The sequence below is a fragment of the Ursus arctos genome, unplaced genomic scaffold (genome assembly GCF_023065955.2).
Source record: "Ursus arctos isolate Adak ecotype North America unplaced genomic scaffold, UrsArc2.0 scaffold_3, whole genome shotgun sequence".
Taxonomy (NCBI): domain Eukaryota; kingdom Metazoa; phylum Chordata; class Mammalia; order Carnivora; family Ursidae; genus Ursus; species Ursus arctos.
The window spans coordinates 52,725,247-52,742,424 of NW_026622985.1; the positions used below are offsets into that span (position 1 = coordinate 52,725,247).

Sequence of the window (17,178 nt, forward strand, 5' to 3'; positions counted from 1 at the left end):
CACACACACACAAGGCAGAGGCAGAGAGACAGAGAAAGGGGGGGGGGATGAGAGAGAACACCCAAGTGCAGAGCTAGCCACACAGTAATCAATATTTAATTCAGTGCACTGGAAACAGGACAAAAAGTCAGTTTGACAGAATCACTTGTGATTTTAACATTAAAATAACTTGTACCTTAGCAGTTTCATTTCCTAACGTGCCATTTTATTTAGAAGGAGTTGGACTTCTAGGAGTATTCATTCAGGTAACTTTTAAGATATAAAATCCTGATTCTGTTAAAAATGATTTTCTGAATCTTTCATGTTCATTCAACAGGTTTAACGTGATGTGCAAAATAATGGTGATCTTTTTTTTTTTTTTTTACCTGTTTCATTTCAATCAGAACCCACATTCTCAAACAACGTTAATGAACGTATTTGTAACTATCCAAGTGCTAAAAAATAAGGGAGAAATTCCTGTTCATTTAGCTACCCGGTAGCTTTGGATCAGAATTTTTTGTTCTATTGCGCTTTAATGGGTGTCTAGACGGTCTAAACAAACGCCGCTCTTACCCAGCAAAGTGAGGAAGTGGGTTTACCGTGTCCCTTTACTGGGGACTTTTCAGTCGCCGCATTCTCAGTCCTGATAGAGCCGGGCTCCTAGGGTTTGGGCGAGTACCTGGGGTGGGCTGATCCACTCGAAAAAGAAGCGGGGGAAAGGCCCAAGCCACAGAAGCCCATTCTAAGACCCTGAGACGAGGAGGGGGCCATCTGAGAGCCACTAAACTCGGGACCTCGGACAGGCACTCTGGACCAGTTTTCCGCTTCGGAAGATCTGTGCACCAAATTGTCTCTATTCAGGGCGCGGGTCCCGGAGATGCTCCACCACGTAGAGGATCATGTAACCCCTACCCTGGCGCCCATTGAGTTGGTGGTCTCGGTGACAGGCGACACAGTAGACCTGGGCTGCTTCTCTCTCGCGCAGGACTAGACGGGGTGTGAAGGAAAGCGGAGTTTGGGCGCTGCGGGAGGGCAGGGACTTGGGCTTCGGCCACGCTCGCACCTCTCCAAGACCCCCCTCCCCGAGCAGAGCCTGGGGTGGAGGAGTTGGGGTGCGGGTGGCTACAAAAGCCGCCGCTCCAGCTACTGCGGCTTCAGCCCGCTCCCTCCGCCCCCGCCAGTCGGGGGCGGGAAGTGGCGAGGTGGGAGTCACCCGAACGTGATTGCCCAAGGCCCCTCCTGCAGCGGCGAGGGAGAGCCATAAAAGCCCTGTTGCGACCTGCTCTCGGCACCCCGTCCGCCGGCACTCACCCCTCGGAGAGGCGCACCTGACTGCAGAGCGCTCGCCGCCCAGCCACGCCCGCCCGCTCGCCCGCCACCGTGAGTGCCGCTACCCACTCGGCTTGGGGCGGGAGCGGGGGGACAGCTCCGGCTCACCTCGGGGTAGCGCTGGGGACCCGGGAGGGTCGCGCCCCGCTTCCCAACCCCTGCGCTCCGCGACTGTCCTCTCCTGCCCCGACGCGCGGCGGCCGATGTTGGAGGCTAAATTCCACTTGCTCCTTCTGGTCCTTTCCGACTGCACCTCCGCCCTGCTCCCGCACCCTCCTGGCTGCGCGGTCCCTCTGGGTTATCTTTTGGAGGATTTGGAGGGGTCCGCGACCCCCAACCCTGGGCAGGTGGCAGTTTCCTCGGGGGTCCCCGCCTGAATGGAGTTTTCCCAGGCAGCGCCCCCTGAGTGAGGGATCCCCGGAGTTTGGAATCTCCCTGCCACCTTCCGGGATCCTTGGGATCCGAACTGAGACTGACTACCCTGAGAGCAGTTCTCTCCTCTCTCCCAAATTGTCACCCCGAAGGAATCTCAGCCGTAACTGTCTATCTCTTGAAGCAAGACAGACCACAAGTATTAGAGCAGAAACTTTTCTCCTCCGTCGGAGGTTTGGGGAAGAGGGTAGGAAAGTGACAATTCCTCAACCCAGGGCAAGGAACTTCTACATCTGTTTTTTAAATTATCTAAACTGGCGCCGGCGGGCTCTGGCCCCCAGCCCCCTGCCTCTCGTTGCGCGCGACTAGCGTCCAGCGACTTGGACCGAATTTGCGCGGACTTTTCGGGTGGAGCAGAGGAGTTGGGCCAGGGCAGATGTTGAGCTTAGTAAGCGGAGTGGTGCTCCGCTTCCTCTAAGGGACTGGGTTGAGCGCGGATTGGGGGTCGCGAGTGGTAGCGGGGAGGGGGCGGGGAGGGAGACACGGGAGGAAGGTTCGAGGCGTGTGTCCTTTCCATCCCCACTCTTCTCCGCTGCGCCTTCTGTGCCCGCAGATGCTGGGTAGCAAGCGACTGGGGCTATCCGGACTGACCCTCGCCCTGTCCCTGCTTGTGTGCCTGGGCGCGCTGGTTGAGGCGTACCCCTCCAAGCCAGACAACCCCGGAGAGGACGCGCCGGCAGAGGACATGGCCAGATACTATTCAGCGCTGCGACACTACATCAACCTCATCACCAGGCAGAGGTGGGTGGGCTCCTCGGGACTGACTCCGGGAGCGCCCTGCCCCACAACCGGAGGTCCTGGGGGTCTTAGAGGACGGAGACCAGTTTTTTTTTTCTTGCTTGTATCCCTGGGCAGCACGGTACCAGGCACACACTCAGTTCTCAGTGAATAATTGCGTAGGGCACTGAACACTTACCCTCTGCAACTATAATTACAAAATCGTGACCCCCAGATTTAGGTTCCCTGGGCTGTGTGGCCATCTTCTCCCACTCACTCCCTGCTCTCTTTTGTTCTTTAAAGCAGTTGGGGGACTTTTTGGAAACCTGGATGGGAAAGGACCCCCTAAAGTAGGTCAGGAGTGTTCAGGGGAAGTGCTGTAGGAAGAAGGGTGAGCTGAGTATCCAGAAAATATAACCACCACCAACAGCCAGGAAACAGCTGGGTTGCCAAAGATATTGCCAGATTTTCCAAGCTGCCCAGAGCAGAATTGAATGACAGTATTTAGGAAAAGACAAATGGAGCTAGTTTCTTTTCTTCTGTACAGTGATTCCCCCCCACCCCCCCAGTCTTGGCCCTTTACTTAAAAATCCTGGTGCTAATAGAGATTTAGCATGAAAACAGTCAATCTAAAATGCAGACTTTTCCCACCTTCTAGTAAGTGAATTTTGAGAAGGAAGTGCCCACTTACTGCTTTATTAATGAGAAACTAGTCTCTCTGGGATAAACCCAGGGATTACATGGAATTTGAGAAATTGTAAGCTTTATTCTGAATCCTCAGAAAGTTAAAAGTAAATGCCATGTCTTCACTCTCAACATCGAATATTAAGCAAAAAAAAAAAAAAAGCATCCTAACTATAATATAGGATTTAAAATTTGTTTCCAAAATTGGTTCATCGTAGTTTTAAGTCATTCAATGTCTTACTTTAATTACTGAGATCAAATGACCTTGATGAGCTAAAAAGGGTAAGCCCTTTAAAAACATTAATGTTAACATGTCTAAATTACGTTTTGTAAAATGTTATTTTTGTTTTTACCATACTTTTTACTGTTTACAAGTCAGGGAATAGTTGGGAAGGATTCAAAATGGGGAGAATTTGTATTTCTTAAATAATTTTTTCCCTGTTTCATCAAAAAAGGGTATGACATCCTGAAAGTCTTCTGAAAAAGTTCCAGTTTACATAGAATCAGAAATACATAAAATGCTGGAATTGAATAGTATTGGTTTGTGAACCTTGAAGTTGGTTCATTTTAATAAGCAAGAAGCAATAATGTTTTATATCCTAGTAGGCTTCTCAGAAAGTTAATTGCTTCAAATTCTTGCTTATGCTATCATATAGACCAGAGAAAAGAACTTGTTCAAATAAAAAAAACATTAATTGTCGTTTGTGTAGGAAAAGCCTTGTTGGTTATTTAGTTTGTCAGTTATAACACACTAGAACTTATTTCTGCAAAGATGATTGCTATAAAGCTTTACCATTGTATAAAGCTTTAGCGTTTCAAAATGTTGCCCTAGGCATTATTTCATTCAGTCTTCACCTCAAAGCTTTGAAGTGAGTATAATTATCTCCATTTTACAGGTCATGAATCTAAGAACATTTTATGAAGGCTTTTCTTTTTAGGGGTGATGAAATTGGAGCACTCCCACTGATTTCACATTGTCACTGCCATCAGCATCCAATGTGATCTCCAACATCTTTGATGAGGAAAAAATAAAGGGAAGGGGCTTGAGTTTCATGGGAAGAGATCCAGGTTAGGTGGGAATGTCTTGATTCAGAACCAGAGTTTCCCGTCCCATCTTCACATAAATTCCCTCTTAGAAACCATCGGAGGCTTATCATCTGCGCCCATTGTCTCCATTCCGTAATCTCATTGCCTTCCCATCTCACACACCCAATCCCCACATGGTCGTATTTTTGAAATTTATGGTGTCATTTGTGAACATATGTTTTCATTTGACACAAATGGTAGTCTGATATTATTCTCTTTGTTCCCTTTTTCTACTCAATTTTTAAGCTATATGCTCCTGGTCCATTGCTTCTGAAAGCGGCATCGTTTATTCTAGAGCATGGGTCTGCCACATGTGGCTTTTACAGTTCCCTAAATCAGTGGTTCTCAACTGGTGCTGACTTTATGCTCTAAACATCCTACAATGCCTAGGACAGCCCCCTACAACAAAGAATTTTCCAGCCCCAAGCGTCATATATAGGGCCAAAGTTGAGAAACCCAGCCCTAGATTTGTCTTTCTCCGTGCTGGTCACACATTGGAATCACCTGGGGAGCTTTTAAAATATACTCGTGCTGGGCAGCACCCCTGACCAGCTAAATCAGAATCTCGGGGGTGGGGCCCGGGCTTTACAGAGGTTTTAAAAGCTTCCCAGCTGATACTAATATGAAGCCAGGTTTAAGAATTTTTTCCCTAGAGCCTTTATCTTTGTCAGTTACAGCATGGTAGAGAAGAAGGATAATCCAGAATTACATAGAGAAGCAAGAATAGTGAATATTGCTATCCTGGGTGTCTCTTTAGGACTGCGAATCCTGCTGTTCTAGATGTAGGTTCTTTATTAGTAAATTGGAGAAAATGTTCTATTCACTGGAGCCTGGTGAAGATAAATGAGTTGAGGTTGCTCAAGAGTTTTGAGATTAATGAAATCAACTGATGAACAGAATAAACAGGTACAAGCAGCTGTTTAATGTTTGATATCACGACTCCGGAAAATGTTGAGGAAATCTTACAAATGATGGGGGTTGGGGAGAGCAGTTTGTTTCTGCTTCCTTAAGTCCCAGCGTAAGGGCAATAATAGGAAAACTTTCCAACAAATTTAGATTTAATTGTACTTGATAGATCTACCCTCTGACAGCTTTGTTTCGATGTTTTACCTGGTAGCCAATCAATCCATCTGGGCTAGTTTTTCGTTTGTGAACAATATGGCTTCCGGTAACAAGGCTTTTTCTGAGAAAGGGAAAAATATAAAGTTGGTATAGACTTGTCAGACCCTTCAGCAGTGAGAGAGAGAGAGAGAGAGAGAGAGAGAAACAAAGACCTCTGTGCTCACTCACCGGGAGCAAGTAGCATGGACCACGCTTGCACTCACATGTAGTTCTATCCATATCCTGCTCTGGGAGAAAAAAGACCAGTTAGATTCCATGGTCTTTCCATGATCCGGGAGATTCCTTTATATTTACAGGGCAGATTAAAATCACGGCATGAGAGAGGCCTTTTAGCTTTTGGCACCCCAAATAAATGTGGAAAATATACGACCAAGATTTGTTGTTTTCTGTAAGAATGAGTGCACTTCAACAGCAATACCTTGCATTTGTGTTTTACTCTGTCGCTTTCAAAACTTTGTGGCTCCGATTGGATTTCCGTAAAGACTCTAATTCAAGCACGAGTTATGATTTTATTTTTACAAATGAGAAAACGGAGATCTGAAGACACAGGTGGGTCTAGAACTTCTGTCTGCTGATTTTTTTCCCAGGGCTGTTTCTGAAATATCATCTGGTCCCTTTGGTAAGGTTTAAACTACTGTATATCATCAGAACTAGAGCCAATTAACTAATTATGGAAACATTTAAAATCATACTGTAATGTAATTTTATTTCCCGTCACTTAGTTATAAAAGTCTATCTATGTATTATTTGTGGTAGTATAAAAAGGTAAGAATGTGACTAGGAATTTTGATTGGTTCAAATAATCTGCTAAATTATTTAAGCAAAATTATACATATATATATAATTTGAAATCTTATTTCTGATAATGTCTGTTTTGTACACCTGGATTACTTGTTAGCAGATGATCAACCACGTGGGACACTATCTTCTTTTTTTTAAAAGATATTTTTCCTTTTTATGAATATTTCAAATTTGCTTTAAGGACTTCTCCTTTTTTTTTTTTTTTTTTTTTAGGTATGGAAAACGATCTAGCCCTGAGACACTGATTTCAGACCTCTTGATGAGAGAAAGCACAGAAAATGTTCCCAGAACTAGGTACGAAAGGCTTGTGTGGGGATAATGTTGAAGAGCTCAAGATGGCTGAGGAGAGGAAAATCCCAGAGGGCTGCCTGGGGTTGGGGGGGAGGGGGGAACATTGGAATGGGTCTTCCAGACCAGGCAGCATTTGGGGTGCTGGTCACAGGGCAGTGAGGGCCTTTGTTTTCGTGTAATAATTTGCAAATCTCTCAACATCTATGGGGTATTATTTTCTACCCCAAATTATTTGGTGCTTTGAAGATTTTAAACATAAGTGACTTTTAAATTTCTAACTGGTTTAGAATTGAGAGAACATAGCGAAAGTCCCCATCTCTACATTGAAATGACCAACAGTCCGTCTTTGGCTGGGGTAATCTTTAGTTTTTATATGGTATGTGGAGTGTCTAGATGTCCTACATATGTCACTCATGGGTCTTGGTCTAGTCTTCCTCATTTTACATGAAGCTGTAAATAACTCTTGGTGGTGGGGGGAAAGGGGGACAGCTATTGTTTACTTTTGACATTTTAAGCTCAATATCACATAATAATTTATTGCACTGAAGGAATGAATGTTAAGGACATAATATTCTTAGGGACTTATCTGTGACCTTGGAGGCTTTCTGGGAGAGTGGACTTGTCTTGGGAAGAGGTGCCTACCAACAGCTGGTGTGAAACATTATGGACGATGAGCAATGAGTGCTGCTGGAAAGCAGCCCAACCCTCCTCCATTTTCATAACTTCCTGGCTCTTCTGTCCTATCCCTCCTGCCTCTGCCCTGAGCAAGATCACAGGGCACATCACAGGGTTCATCCTTTTCTGTGGGAGCTAGTCTGCCTTAAACCCAGAGCTTGACAATGTCAAGAACCAGGTTCCCCAGAAGAGGTCACTAGAACACTTGCTCAGTGAGCATGACTGGCACGTCACTCTTCCTTGGTGTTCTCCCCAGAGAACAAGTGGGGTGACCTGCTGAGCCACTTATTTTCCCTCCCACCAACCCTCTGTTGTCTTGTGAAATGGACAAGGTACAGGTCTAGAGTTGTCAGGTGTGTTTTCTCTGAAGGAAACAATTTGGACTGGAATAAAACTCTAGTACTCTTGTCTCTGGAGGTATCAACCCAGATTTAAACAGCAAATGCAAGGGAAGCAGGTGGAAAATTCATAAGGGTTATTTTTAATACTAAACAATAGATGCCTATAAGCTTTCATGGACATGCATGTGATGCTTGCCGTGGTAAAAAGTTTAGGGTAAACCTTATGTACTTTGGGTAAGAAAAAGAACCATCCAGACTTAACAACCTTGCTGCTACTCTTTGTTTTGTGGCTTGAAGTCTCACAGCTGGTGCATGGAATAGAGTTAATTGCACCCTGATGGACAGTCTCAATCATGTGCAGTAAGGAGGAGGCCAAAGTTGACAGCCTTGAAGTTGCCTGTGAATGTTATTATATTAAAAAGGGTTCTTTATAAAAATAGCATCTTACGACATAAAAAGGTTTGCAGGAAAACAAAAGAAGCATATTCAGAGTTGTGTAACAATAACTTTCCTGTTACCATTTTGTGTGATTCCTGTAGTTTTGATCTTTAGAAATATTGCAGAGTTCTTTGGCTTCTTTGATAAATACAGAGCCTTTTAAATACTCCCTCTGAGTTTTGCCTGAGACTCCCGTGAACACGAGTGAGAGCTACCCAGCTGGGTTTCTGCATATTATGCCACTGGCTTCTGGGCTGATATTCTACATGACCTCCTGTTTAGAATGCCAACAGGGGCCTTTTCAACCGTTTCTGATCATCTTTCGGTTCAGAACTGAATGTCTCACTTTTGAAAGCCTCCCAGGAAGTTGGGAAGCTTTTCTTACATGCTTTCCTTCTTATGTTTGACAGGCTGGAAGACCCTTCCATGTGGTGATGGGAAATGAAACTTGCTCTCCGGTCTTTGCCTATTTTTCAACCCATATTTCATCCTGTAAAACTAGAGTCTGCCGATCCTCCCAGTGCATGCAGCCACTGTGCTCAACTCTGCAGAGTTTCCCTTTGTCGTCCTTGTATATATGTGTGTTTAAATAAAGTACCAAGCATTCAAAAATGTTATGTTTCTCAATGAAAAATCTGTGGTTGTAATACCGAGAATTATTTTAAGGTATCCATTACATCACAATCTTCTTCGAGTAGCAGGTTCAAAGTTTGTTTCACCAATATTAAAGCAGTGACTACGGAAGATATATAGATATGATGATTTATGATGATCAAGAACTCAGTGTGTGTGTGTGTGTGTGTGTGTGTGTGTGTGTGTGTGTAACAATAAATGTATTTGGAAACATCGAGCAGGGGCATGCTAGTTCGGAATAATTGGCTGAACTTCCCCCACATGCCCATGAAATCCTTGTTAACCTTGTTAGCCTATACTATTAGCAGAAAGGATTGCTATCTAATAGAACTTTCTGCAAGATAGCTTCTCCTCTAACATAGGAGCCACGAGCCATGTGTGGCTTTTGAGCACGTGCATGTAGCAAGTACAAATGAGGAGTAGGTTTTAAATTTTATTGGTTTTTAACTTCAACAGCAGCTATCCTATCAGACAGCTCAGATCTATACATTTTGGGGAGGCCGCTACACTTAGAATTTGAGTCCTAAAAAGAAATACACTGAGGAGGAATGACTACCTTTGCACATGACAATGGGGGTATGTTAATTAATCCAGCTAAAGGCTATTAAACTTTTCCCCTCCTTCATGTACCTATGCATGGGCTTAGTTTAAAACTTATGTTATTAGATTCTTACATGTAATTTCTAAAGCAAAGAAAATGGGTCTCCTCCTATAGTTGTACTCCGAGCCACACTGTAAAAAATATTTTTGTGTGCTCTTTTAAAATTACTTACAAAACCCCCATATACATCCCGTCTTAGGGAATCTTAGAGTATATAAAATATTCTCTGTATATAGTGAATTCTGTTTCTTCAGCCACTGGAGTCAGTGATATTACAAAACATAATTCCTTTCAATGAAACCACTCTGCGGTTTTCCTAAATTTGTCCTTATTTTTGTTTTTTGGGGGGCTTTGAATTAAATATCCTTATCTGCAGTTTCGCTTTCCGCAGTTTCGATTACCTGCAGACAACTGCTGTCTGGAAGGAGAGGCTCCTCCTTCTGACGAATCGTCAGAAGGTCACTAGTAGCCTAACTTTACGTCACAGCGCCCGCCTCATTCCCCTCCCTTCATCTCATCACGTAGGCGGTTCGTCATCTCACATCTCACAAGAAGAATAAGGGTGAGTACGGCATAGTAAAATATTTTGAGAGAGAGAGAGGCCGCATTCCCATATTATTACGGTATATTGTTATCATTGTTCTGTTTCATTATTAGTACTTGTTATTAATCTCTTACTGTGCCTAATTTATAAATTAAACTTTATCATACGTGTGTATGTACAGGAAAAAACAGTCTGTGTAGGGTTTAGTACTCTCCATGGTTTCAGGCATCCACTGGGGGTCCCGGAACGTATCCTCCCCACCCCACCCCCACCTGGATAAGAGCAGGCGAGTGGCGGGGGGGGGGGGGGATACTACACTACAATTTATCACACAATGTCAAAAGTTCTTTACTAACCTAGTATATTTGGAGACTTTTTAAAAAAGATTTTATTTATTTATTTGACAGAGAGAGAGACAGCCAGCGAGAGAGGGAACACAAGCAGGGGAGTGGGAGAGGAAGAAGCAGGCTCCCAGCGAGCAGGGAGTCCAATGCGGGGCTCCATCCCAGGAACCTGGGATCATGCCCTGGGCTGAAGGCAGAAGCTTAATGACTGAGCCACCCAGGTGCCCCTATTTGGAGATTTTCTTTACTGAAGTTAATATGATGCAAAACAAGTTGACTAAAGATTCATTTGGCAGCACAGATAATCTGAATATTCATCACCAGTTACAGAACTCTGGGTTACACTCAGCAGAGCAAGTAGGAAGGATGTATATAAACCCTTGAAAAACAACCTGGGAATTTCATTTTAAAACAAAAGTTTAAACCTCTTATCCTACCAAATCTAAGTGCCCCAAAGGCTAAATATTTAACAGTCTATATTTTACCTATAAATCAGGCATTGATATCTCACCTCTTCACCTCATCTTACTAGAAAGAGGACTGAACCTTCACACCACATGAGCCCTGTTTTCCTGACTCAATGGCTTCCAGGCCACCGGACCTTTAAATTTACTAAATTTCTGAGTTCTCACTCATGAAATGGGGATCGTAAGTCCTGCCCGACTTTCCACATAAGTTTATACTGACATCAGAATTCAAGTCAAGATAATGTTACAAGTAAGTAATAGTAGGGGAATGGATAAGGATGAAGTTTTTGAAAATTCTCATGTTGGATTATAACTCCGTTGCTAGAGACTGAATGTTTGTATCCTTTCAGATTTATTTGTTGAAATCCTACTCCCTTAAGTGATGGCATTTGGTGCTAGGGTCTTTAGAGGGGTTGATTAGGTCCTGAGAGTGAAACTCTCATGAATGGGATTAGTGTCCTTTTAAAAGGGCCCCCAGAGAGCTCCTTTATCCCTTCCATCATGTGAGGACACAGTGAGAGTATGGTTGTCTGTGAACCAGGAAGCAGGCCCTCAGCAGTCACCAGATCTACTAGGGCCTTGATCTTGGACTTCCCAGCCTCCAGAACTGTGAGCAATAAATTTCTGTTGTTTTTAAGACACTCATCTATAGTAAATTGCTATAGCAGCCCAAACAGACTATCCCTAATAAACATGAATTCACTTTAAAAAATACAATAATGGTAAACATTTATAAACAGCAAAACTACATTCCAGGAAATTCCCTAGTAATATTTTTCAAACATTTTCAGCCTGCTGACCCTCCTTGGAATAGAAGTAAATATACCAGATCACCCATCTGTCATTGCAAATAATAATAATCCTTACGGGAGTTACAGTAAGAACAATGAACCTTCATTAAAATGAGATGCTTGTAAGCAATGCCAACATTATCAAGTAAATCTCCAAGCATTTATTAAGGTGTCTGCTGATCCAAACTTGGTTCTACATTCTAAGAGGTATAAATTATGCATAAGGTTTTTACAGATGCCATTGTATTTTTATTTTGTTCCTTACAATGCCCATGACACACTCAAACAGACGATTACTCCCTCATTTGCATAGAAGAGGAAACTGAAGCCTAGGAAAGTGACTTTCCCCACCTAATTCAAGGTACGGAGACTAGATAACAGTTCCTCTACTTGCAAACTTTGCCCTCCTGGTAATGTTTCATGGAAGAAGTCAGTCAACACCCAGGTCTTACATACCTAGTTAAGAATATAACTCTAGCACACTTAAAACAAATTGAGAATAACAAAGTACTAACTCGTGCAAAAGGCATTTAGAAAAGGAAATGAGTGTGGGCGAAACTAGCTGGAAAAGGCTTAACAGAGAGTGTGGATGTTGAGCTGGGTGAACATAGAGGTGGGTCAGCTAAAGCCTGTGTAGGGAATGGTCAGGGGACTGCTTGATAGAGACAGAGGCAGAGTGGCCAGGGGTTGGGTCAATGAAGTAGGTCCAAGAATAGCCAAACTCATTCGTCCATTCATTGATTCACTCAACAGTTTTTGAGTACCTACTATGTATCGGACATTGTACTAAGCACTGGGGATATAAAGATCAATAATAGTTTTTCAAGGAATTTACCATCTAATGAGGGAGGCAACTATTTACAGTGTATTATTGGAAGTGCAAAGATAGGAGTGTGAGAGGTTTGGTATATAGTTAGGTGCTAGAACCTGCCCACTTATCATGCTTCCCTTTGCATTTTCCTGACAAAGAACTATAGATATAAGAATCAATTGCCAAAATGGGAACAAAGTGCCAGAGGGCAAGTATCCAATGAGGCCCAATGCAGGGCTGCCCTAAGCTGAATCTGGGCACCCGGCTATGGCCTGAGCTTCTAAAGTACCCCTGTACCCCATCAGCATCTCAGCATCCTAGTGCAGCCTGACAGGAATAGTGAGGTCTGTGGGACAGACTCTCAGATCCACTTAGCCAAACAGATGCATAGACAAGAAGAGCCAGCCTGCCACATCTAGCAGTAGATGGAAGAAGGGGCATCGCTAAATGCAAATTACTTCAGACACAGTGTCCTTGCCCACAGTGCACTGTGGTTAATGAATCCATCAGATTCCAGCAAGCAAAGGGGGATAGGGATGAGAATAGACGAAGGGGCCCTTCACAGCTGTTATTCCCCATTTCAGGAGCAGAGATAATCTCCTCCCTCCCTAACAAGAAGTGGGCAGAAAGTGTTACCAGAGCCATGAAGGGGCTCTTGCCCAAGGCTGGAGAGAGTGGAGGAAGCAGGACAAACTTCCTGGAGCTACTGACATTTGAGCTGAGGTCCGAAGCAGGAGTACCCATTGCCAGATGAGGAATGCGAGATACGAGTAGAGGACAAGCAGGTATGAGAAAGCAATATATACTTTGAGTGCTTTTTAATTATTCTTGATGCCTATACTTTGAATTTGACCACAGGCTAGGCCTGGACCACTGGGTAACTGTTCTGAAGGGAAGATCCCATTTGGGATGAAAGCAAATTCCTTCTCCAACTTTCTCCTCTCCAGCATTTCTCCCTTCCTCCCCACCCCCAATCTCACCTGCTTTTCCATAGACTGGCTCCAGGGGCAGACTGTTGCCTTTAAAAATATTCTTCATTCAGCCAAATCAGGACAGGACTTCTCAGCCTGAGATGTCTTAACTATGATCTTACGGACAAATTGATAAGTTCAGAGAATAAATAGGGTAGGATTGGTGCTACTCCCTAATTCGGAAAGGAAAGGATTCAATATTTCTTTTGTAATATTTTGACTTTCTTAATATCTACTAGCCTCTTCCCCCTGTCTAGATGAGGGTCAGCACTGGATTGGGACCTGCACACACTGGTACAGGGCTTTCTACTAAGATGCCTGATGTACTGTTCAGAGCTGGGTGCACATACAGACTCGATGGCCTTGCTGATGACAGGAAAGCAAATACAATGGCAGTTCATTGTCCCCTCTTGCTTTCCAATACCCATGCATTATGTTTATATGGTTAATTATTACTCTGAGGCAACAGAAAATACTTTTTCTCCTCCTTGCAGAACACTAGAATTGGTTACAATGCTAAGAACTAAACAAACACCTTTTCTATCACCATAAAGCAAAACTGCCTTTTGAACGAGATGGTTCTGTGGAATATTCTTTTGTCGTGGTTCATGGGTGGAAGGATTATGATATTGCCACAACTAAATGATTGCCTTTTCTTCTGCCTATTAGAAAAAGTACAGTGTGAAATCATACAGAATCTTTTCCTTTTAAAAAAAATTGGAGTGGAATAACATATAATTAATCGTATGTGTCATCTGGGTTCATATTTCAGTATGCTAAGTAATAGCTATCAATTTAAACTTGTTCTAATGCCGCAGGATTGAAACGCTTTGCAATTTGTGGGATTGGGACGATTGTGTGTGATGGTACTTATCTTATTGCCTGACACATAGTAGGTACTCAGTGAAAGCCAGTTCTGTCTAGAGCTGATGGTGATGCCTGGGAGTGATCCCAGAGGAGCAACAGCAAATGCAATATTTGGTGAACAAGCTCAAAGGATTGCTTGTGATCCTTTCAGGAGGTACAGGTACCATTTATAGCAGGGCCTTGACAAAAGTATAGGAGTTTATTTAAACATAACTTCCTGCTGCTCCTGAAGGTATTGGTTGAATAGGCTCTTCTTCCCTGACATCTCCGAAGTTTGATTCAACTTGGATTACCTTTATTGTCAAGTCCATAAAGAACTTTTTTTCAGCCTTGGATATTGTAGTACCAAAACTCTCTGAAATACCTTTTGGGTCACAAATAATTTTTCCCTGGCTTTGAGCTAATGATAATTTTGGAGATTTTGCCAATCGTTACCACTTACATTGCTAATGTATTAAAAGATGGTTAGTATGTTGTGTTAGCAGATTGTGTGTATTACTAACTCTAATGTAGGGTGCATCTTACAACTATTTTTATCTTTAGGCGATTTTGATATTTGAACTTGTAAACAATTTGGGCACTTTTAAAAAAATGTTTTTTCTATCAGACACAGATTCCTTTAATTCCCAATCTATTCCTAATTTCAGGATTCTTTGTTTTCCCAGAAGTTAATAGAACTTGAAACTTGATTTGTTCAGTGTATTTACTTGAAATTTGACTTTACTCATTGATTTGGCTGCTTTAGTATTGTATTATGAGGAAATTTAAAGTTGAAATGAGAGCCTTTGAGTAGAATATAAAAGTCACATTTTCCCCTTTTCTTCTAAGTAATACCTTACTGTTAGAGTGTAATCTACTGGAGGGAACAGCATCATTCAAATGACTTTTCAATGAAAGTGTGCCTAGAAAAATTTGAATTTTATTTATTATGATTCCTCCACTTTTCTATCACTGCCAGTTCTTTTCAAATCATAGTGACCTACTAAATTAACTGGTCTGTAAATTTTAATGCAAGAATAAGCAATGTTGGCAGAACATATTTAATATAATCATTCCTTCTAACAGACTGAATTATTGACCAAGTCAAAACAGAGCCAGCTGATCTCTGATGAGTTTCTAGAGTCCCAAGGATGTTATCAATTCCTGAAACATTCATTGAGCAGTCTCTCTGTGACAGGTACTCAGCTTGGCTCTAAGAGTAATATAAAAATGAGTGGGATAGTTTCTCTGCTCTTAAAGACCTAACAGTTTATGAAGGAGATAGACACATGCTTAAGTGACTCTAATATGAGGCAGATCATGATTGAGGTTTAAATAGGACCAGAAAGCAATTGCTATGGGAGAACAGGGGAGGCTGAACTCATTTCCACTAGAATGTGTAGGGGGTGGGAGTGTCATTTGAAGTGGACCTGGTGAATGGCAGTTATTCAATACACTGCTCTTTTGCAGATCTCAAGGTCATTAGCTACGTTACATTCCTAGGAGAAAGTCTGTGCAGGTGCTTAAGCGAGCTCCGAGTAGAATTCTGAGGTGGCTGTCTGGGGACATAGTGAATGACCATCCATCTCAAACTGAGCGTCGATTGTCATCTCAGAGAGACATCGATTGTCTGAATTGATACAAATGGGAGGTAGGATGAGAGCATAAAGACCAGAGATGGGGTAAGATGGCATCTGATCCTCTCCTAACGCTCCTGCCTCCACCCTGAAAACGAGAGACTCATTTTGGGTAGCAATGTGAGAAGAGTAAGTACACAAAGTTAAAAGCACCACGTTTCTGGAAGAAGTGATATTTTCAGCATGGTATAGGCTGCGTGGGGGTCTAAGTGACAAAGTAGAACAGAGGGGAAACATTTCTTTTGTCTCCCACACACAGACCCTGGAGTAGTTGCAGCATCTGGGGCCTCGGGTGACTGTCAGAGATCAAATGCTGTGCCTACAAACAGGAGAAACAGGAGAAACTGGCAGTTGGCAGAGCAAGGTCCTCGTAAACGGTTCCGGCAACTGCGACTGATGCAGGCAGATCAGTTTTAGGGTGCTGGCCTGGTAGGGTGACCAAAAATTCTGGTCTCCCCAGGACTATCCCAGTCCTGTATTCTGGGAGGCCCTTTGGTCACCCCACTTGAGAAACAATTAACCATTTGTGGTCTTGTTTTGACAGAAAATATGCTCCAAGTGCTGAACTACTTACATATGAGCGTCTAAAGAACCATCAGCATTTACACACCTGAATGTAACTGTTCAACTGCAGGCTATTTTCCTAATTGACCTTATAGAACACTATTCTCTTTAGATAATTGTAAAAGGTAATTTTATAATATTCCCACGATAGAAAAACATCAGCCGTGAAGACATTAAGAAAGTCTTGTAATTTCTAGACCAGCCACTTTCATATTCTTACATTATAAATACATTGGTTCTGTGAATGCATAAATATTTAATTTCATGGATAATTAACTCTTTTAAGAAAAATGATTTCAGCTTGAAATCCTAAACAGCAATTTGCCTTCTGAAGTTACATTTTTCAGGTTTTGCTTTTTGTGATAAGAAATAGGGTATGAGGGAGCTAGCATTTGTTGAGAAGCTAGTGTAAACTGGCCCTCTATTTAATTATTCTAATCCTCATATAAACCCACAGAAGGCAAGTATGGCTGGCCACATTTCGCAGATGAGGACACTGAGACACAGAAAGGTGAAATAAAATAAAGCAACAAGGCTGGTAAGCGGTGGAGCTGGAACTCCAGCTTAGGCCAGTCTGACTACCTATGGGTATTTAAAATCATCTGTCAGTAGAATTGTCATCAACTGTTTCATTACGTATGGTCACAATGGTCATGAGGGACAGGCAGCATGGAGAGCTGCTAAGATAGACTTTGGTGTCAGAAAAGACTTGATTCTTTTATCATTATTCAGTGACACATCTTTATTCCCCCAATGCATTTTTTCCTAAAAGTCCAGTGTGTCTAATACTAACACGTCTACACTAGCTTTTAAAAATTGGTATTCACCCATCTTCTTTCACCCAGTTATCTTCAACCTTTCTGAGCCATTAAGTTCTCCTAGCCATTAATTGTATTTCTTGTGACAAAATGTAGTTTTTTAGAAAAGTAAGTAGTAAGTTCTTTTAACCAGCAAGTTTAGACTATTTGCATTTACCATGGTTATTGATCTATTTAGATTTATTTCTACCATCTTATTTTGTTCTGTTTGCAATGCTTTTTCTTCTTTTTTTCTGTTTCTTGCCTTCTATGGAAC

At 42.5% G+C, this 17,178-nt stretch overlaps 1 protein-coding gene across 1 annotated transcript; it reads left to right on the top strand.

The window, feature by feature from the left end:
• Nucleotides 1-984: 984 nt before the first annotated feature.
• NPY (neuropeptide Y) lies at nucleotides 985-8,491 on the top strand. The gene is made up of 4 exons (XM_048213056.2): nucleotides 985-1,359; nucleotides 2,294-2,481; nucleotides 6,364-6,444; nucleotides 8,306-8,491. Exons 2-4 carry the CDS (start codon nucleotides 2,294-2,296, stop codon nucleotides 8,328-8,330), a joined length of 294 nt encoding a protein of 97 aa, XP_048069013.1. The 5' UTR covers nucleotides 985-1,359; the 3' UTR covers nucleotides 8,331-8,491.
• The last annotated feature ends 8,687 nt before the right edge of the window (nucleotides 8,492-17,178 follow it).

Coding starts and splice junctions, on each gene's coding strand:
- NPY (XM_048213056.2), top strand. CDS start 2,294: ATGCTGGGTAGCAAGCGACTGGGGCTATCCGGACTGACCCTCGCCCTG. Junction 2,482..6,363: donor AACCTCATCACCAGGCAGAG/GTGGGTGGGCTC, acceptor TTTTTTTTTTAG/GTATGGAAAACGATCTAGCC. Junction 6,445..8,305: donor GAAAATGTTCCCAGAACTAG/GTACGAAAGGCT, acceptor TATGTTTGACAG/GCTGGAAGACCCTTCCATGT.